The 6,008-nt window shown below is 46.6% G+C and overlaps 1 protein-coding gene across 1 annotated transcript; it reads left to right on the forward strand.

Annotated features, from left to right (window-relative positions):
* The first annotated feature begins 244 nt into the window (after window positions 1-244).
* On the forward strand, window positions 245-5,468 carry LOC115188892 (actin, cytoplasmic 1). Its single transcript, XM_029747716.1, has 6 exons — window positions 245-400; window positions 1,747-1,875; window positions 2,397-2,636; window positions 3,570-4,008; window positions 4,121-4,302; window positions 4,639-5,468. Exons 2-6 carry the CDS (start codon window positions 1,753-1,755, stop codon window positions 4,780-4,782), a joined length of 1,128 nt encoding a protein of 375 aa, XP_029603576.1. The 5' UTR covers window positions 245-400; window positions 1,747-1,752; the 3' UTR covers window positions 4,783-5,468.
* Window positions 5,469-6,008: the final 540 nt, after the last annotated feature.

Below are 6,008 nucleotides of genomic sequence, written 5' to 3' on the forward strand. Positions count from 1 at the left end.
AGAGACAGAGAGAGGAGAGAGAGACAGAAGAGAGAGAGGAGAGAGAGAGAGAGAGAGAGAGAGAGAGAGGAGAGAGAGAGAGGAGAGAGAGAGGAGCGGAGAGAGAGAGGGAGAGAGAGAGAGAGAAGGGCGTTTCACAAGCGGCTGTAGTTAGTTGCAGCAGTAGCGTGTAAACGCGACGCGCCCGGTTCCGTGACACCGGACCAATCAGATCGCGCAAATCCGAAAGTTTACCTTTTATGGCTCGAGCCGGGCATCTGACCGGAGATAAAAACCACGCGCCCACCGGTTACCGGTTCACTTTTGAGCCGTCACACGCAGTTCGTGCGGAGTATTTCATTTACCCTTGAAACAAGGTTTCCTTAACAGCGACAAGCCAACCCCCCCAACAAACCAAAAGGTAAGAAAAGCGACATATCTCAACTATTTAATGGCGTTTGTTTAATAACAGATATAAAGTAAACACGGATATATTTGCATATTTTAAATGTTTAAAATGTAGTTTTGTTATATAGTGAGGACATGATCCACAAGGCGGTTTTGTATTATTGTGGTTTTAACATGCTGTGTTGAACTAATCTGCAGGGGGTTTGATCAGGTTCAGTAGATGTGTTTTGAAACATTAACTTTATATATAAAATAAACGATGTTAATTAATAATGAGGGGATGATATGCAGGTGTAACTGCGTGACTTGTTAGGTAATCAATAACCGGCTTACACCATACAACAGGTCACCTGCAGTAAATATACTATTTTATTGAACATTTTATTATTAAATGTGTTTAAGTGATTTATTTTAGCAGCAGGGTAAAAGGGGGGGATCAGGGGTCTTTGTGTTGAGCTCTGCGGCTGGGGGTTGAGCTCTAGTTAGCTTAGCAACATATTTTAATTAACAGCCACTCAAACACAACTAGTTGGGATAATTTTATTGGTGCTGTAGTACATTTTAAAGCTGTAGTTATTATTAACCTGAGCAGTTAGTTAGTGAGGAGGAAGGGGTGTTTTGGAGACTCTTCATCAGTAGTTACCAAGGCGTGGCCAGCAGGAAATGGCTTCTAGCCAGGCAGTTTAATTCACAACACTGGTCTGGCAGCTTTAGCTTAGCTGCATCATTTATTATTATAGCATGAAGTTAAGGGTTTTTTATGGGGGGGTTTCTCTTATTGGAGAGCAGTAATTAGCTTTTTAAAGGGAGATAAACTTGATTTCATATGGAAAAGGAAAGAGGTGCGTTATGACATGGAAAACGAAGTCAGATTTCCACTGTCTTGTGGTTTTTATAAAATGGCGGCCAGGGTTGAACAACTACTTGGGTTAAAGAGGGAGTGGTCACATCCGGGGTTTTTCTGATCAAATATGTTCCCTTTTTCTTTCTGGTTGTGAACTGCTGAGACTCCCCAAAACATGTCCTTATATGGTAATATCGAAGATGCAGCGCTACTTCCTTTGTCTAGAGAGGGCGCAGTGCGGTTTCCACCTAGCGGTCAAAACGCACCATTACAACCTGACGGTGAAATGTCAGGACGTGTTGCGTCGTGGCGTCACACAGGGCGCTGTGCGGAAGTGTTTCTAGGGTGACGCTGTGCGGAAGTGTTTCTTAGGGAGGGTGGGTGTGACGCTATGCGGGTGTTTCTAGGGAAACGCTCTGCGGAAGTGTTAAGGGTGACGCTGTTTATCTTTAAAACGTTTGTTTATAAATGTTTATTTAATTTAACATCCGGTTTCTTTTTCAATTTTTTTGCAGTTCAAAATGGAAGATGAAATCGCCGCACTGGTTGTTGACAACGGATCCGGTATGTGCAAAGCCGGGTTCGCTGGAGATGACGCGCCTCGGGCTGTCTTCCCCTCCATCGTCGGTCGTCCCAGGCATCAGGTGAGGAAAAACGGGTTTTAAACACCGGGAAATGGACCTGTTATTGATAATGCCCAAATATAAACAAATCATATGATTGTCTTAAACATTTTCAACTGTAAAATATTACTTGGTGTAGTTGTAGCCACTTAATAGTAAACTTACATCCAACTAGCCCTATACACCTTAATGTAGTCAGACTTATTATTGAGCACATTGTTAACTTAGTGTTTATATGCTAACCCCATCCAATCTAGTAGTTGGTATGCTAGCGGTTTCCTAGCTAGCGTCTGTATATGCTAACCCCATCTAATCTAGTGTTGTATGCTAGCCGTTAGCATACCAACTACTAATCTAGTAGTTGGTATGCTAACTGTGTCCTAACTAGCGTCTGTATATGCTAACCCCATCAATCTAGTAGTTGGTATGCCAGCCGTTTCCTAGCTAGCGTCTGTATATATTAACACCATCCAATCTAGTAGTTGGTATGCTAGCTGTGTCCTAGCTAGCATCTGTATATGCTAACCCTGTCCTGTCTTCAGGGAGTGATGGTTGGGATGGGCCAGAAAGACAGCTACGTGGGAGACGAGGCTCAGAGCAAGAGGGGTATCCTGACTCTGAAGTACCCCATCGAGCACGGCATCGTCACCAACTGGGACGACATGGAGAAGATCTGGCATCACACCTTCTACAACGAGCTGAGAGTGGCACCAGAGGAGCACCCAGTCCTGCTCACCGAGGCCCCCCTCAACCCCAAAGCCAACAGGGAGAAGATGACCCAGGTACGCCTCACTCAACTCACCTCTACCGTTCCTTTGCTCTTCAGTTCTGCCCTCTCCTCCTCTTCCTCTCCTTTACTGTTCAGTTCTGCCCTCTCCTCCTCCTCTACCTCCTTTACTGTTCAGTTCTGCCCTCTCCTCCTCCTCTACCTCTCCTTTACTCTTCAGTTCTGCCCTCTCCTCCTCTACCTCTCCTTTACTGTTCAGTTCTGCCCTCTCCTCTTCCTCTTCCTCTCCTTTACTGTTCAGTTCTGCCCTCTCCTCCTCCTCTACCTCCTTTACTGTTCAGTTCTGCCCTCTCCTCCTCTACCTCTCCTTTACTCTTCAGTTCTGCCCTCTCCTCCTCCTCCTCTACCTCTCCTTTGCTGTTCAGTTCTGCCCTCTCCTCTACCTCTCCTTTACTGATCAGTTCTGCCCTCTCCTCCTCTACCTCTCCTTTACTGATCAGTTCTGCCCTCTCCTCCTCTACCTCTCCTTTACTGTTCAGTTCTGCCCTCTCCTCTACCTCTCCTTTACTGTTCAGTTCTGCCTTCTCTTTCCCTCACGCTCCTCCTCTTCCTCCAGGCCCTCTTCTTCTGACAGCTGATTTGTCCCCGTCTCTCTGGAAGCTGCAGGTCTTTCTCCTTTCCGTGTTCTGCACCTTGCTGGCCTTAATTGATGGCGTTTTAGAGCAGTTACAGCACTTTAATGTTGACATCTAACATCAAGACGGTGCTCTGCTAGTAGAGTTACTATAGCAACACTAATGCCACAGGGGTCTGTATTGACCTACACAGCCCAGTGGGAAATGACTGCTGTGTTTCTGAACACTTTCTCCACTAACTGTTACCCCCTTCAACTCACTATCGCATGTTGTGCTTTTGTGACTGTTCCTCATCCTTCTCTGTTAGTCCTCAAGCACCTTGACACTCATCCCTCTTCCTCTCTCTCCTACAGATCATGTTTGAGACCTTCAACACCCCCGCCATGTACGTGGCCATCCAGGCCGTGTTGTCCCTGTACGCCTCTGGCCGTACCACCGGTATCGTCATGGACTCCGGTGACGGCGTGACCCACACAGTACCCATCTACGAGGGTTACGCTCTGCCCCACGCCATCCTGCGTCTTGATCTGGCCGGACGCGACCTCACAGACTACCTGATGAAGATCCTGACGGAGAGAGGTTACAGCTTCACCACCACGGCCGAGAGGGAAATCGTACGAGACATCAAGGAGAAGCTGTGCTACGTGGCGCTGGACTTCGAACAGGAGATGGGAACCGCCGCCTCCTCTTCCTCTCTGGAGAAGAGCTACGAGCTGCCCGACGGACAGGTCATCACCATTGGTAACGAGAGGTTCCGTTGTCCGGAGGCCCTCTTCCAGCCCTCCTTCCTCGGTGAGTCTCTAACTAATCTCTCTAGAACAGCCGATCCATGTTGTCTAGTGTCCAGTCTGGCAGCCATTTTGTGTTGCGTTTTTGTGACGGCCATTTTGTCTCCTCTCTCCAGGTATGGAGTCTTGCGGTATCCACGAGACCACCTACAACTCCATCATGAAGTGTGATGTGGACATCCGTAAGGATCTGTACGCCAACACAGTGCTGTCCGGAGGAACCACCATGTACCCCGGTATCGCTGACAGGATGCAGAAGGAAATCACCTCTCTGGCTCCCTCTACCATGAAGATCAAGGTTAGAATCATCACTACCTATACAGTACACAACAAGAACTGTTAACTAGGCCTAATACCAGTCGACTAATCGGCTGTACTGTCAACATTAGTATACCAGATGTCACTAAGGCTTAGCTACCAGGCCGCCATGAATACCACTAATACACAGCTATTACATTAGTCTAAGACAGTAAAAGTAACCAATTCAGACCTTAAAACAGCAATATTAAGTATCCAGTAGACCTATCTGAAGTCCTGTCCCTTACGTTTACTGTAACCCCTCCATGTCTCTCTGCTGCCACTGGTCAGATGTTAGTACTGCAGTCTAAACCATGTTAAATTAACCCTCCTCCAGATCATCGCCCCTCCAGAGCGTAAATACTCCGTCTGGATCGGAGGCTCCATCCTGGCTTCTCTCTCCACCTTCCAGCAGATGTGGATCAGCAAGCAGGAGTACGACGAGTCCGGCCCCTCCATCGTCCACCGCAAATGCTTCTAAAAACAAGACTGTTCCCATCCCAAACGACCAACCCAGCCACCACCCCTCGACTACCACTTCAGCTCTGCCACCAGACACACCACCCGGAGAGAGAGGGGGTCAGCGGAGTGAGCCCAACCCAGCTTCTCAGTCTCATTGGCATGGCTTCTTTGTTATTTTGGCTTTTTTTTTGACTCAGGATCTGTGAAAAAATAGAAAAATACAAGATACAAAAAACTGGAACGGTGAAAACAACAGAAGGTTTTTAAAGAGTAAATTTAAGGACCCTGAGATTCTACTATCATATGCAGCTGAGGACTTTAAAAACAACACATGTACATTCTGTTTCTCTTTTGTCATTCCAATTGTTTTGTTAACTTTTCAGAACAGGTATTTGCCTCTGTGAAGGCTGCCGCCTCCGGCCCTCTGCTCAAGCTCTTTAACACAAGGGGGCAGTAATGGCTTGTATGTAAATTATGTCACAATGTCTGGTTTTTTTTTTGTACTTGCAGCCTTAAAGTCTTGGTCCTGTTAAAAAAAAAATGTTTTTTCTGTTTATGCAAATGAAACCCGAGTGTGACCTCTGCTGGATTGGGGGGGGTCAGAGTTGATTAGGGTGCCAGAGGGACCACAGTGTGTGTGGGGGGGGCGGCCAACTTGTACACTGACTAAAACTCCCAATAAAGTGCACATGTGTTCCGACATCACTTCCTGTCTGAGACTCCTTTCCTTCCTGTATTGTTGTCTGGGTGGGGTGGCAGGAAGCTTTTCCCGGGGTGTCTAGGATTTAAGCCGATTAACAACTTGATTTATTTTTTTAACAAGGGAGGGGGGTAAGAGTCAAACACCATCCTGGTGGTTTCCTACGGTGCAGTTAAAAGGAAATGCCCTGTACTTTGACAGGAAGTACTTTCAATGTCACCTAGCTACCTAAAAGGTGAATAGACGAATGTAAATCTCTGGATGTTCTGCTAGTGATACTGGCTAGGTGTGGGGATCATTGAATTAGGACAGGGGGGGGGGCCTCAACTGATCAGCTTTTTGGGAGGAGAAATGACAGGTTACCAGCTCAATGTTTTCAAGTGGGCACCGTCTCCGCTGCAACTCTTCTGGGTCCTAAATTCACCATCTCTGGTACACTTCTGTAAACAGCTTATCCATTAAGGCCTTATTTGTAATTCAGTTTTCTGGATTTGTTTTTTTACACTCCATAACTCATACCTTTGGATTTTGAAGAACAAGACTTG

This window comes from Salmo trutta, unplaced genomic scaffold (assembly GCF_901001165.1).
Source record: "Salmo trutta unplaced genomic scaffold, fSalTru1.1, whole genome shotgun sequence".
Classification (NCBI taxonomy): domain Eukaryota; kingdom Metazoa; phylum Chordata; class Actinopteri; order Salmoniformes; family Salmonidae; genus Salmo; species Salmo trutta.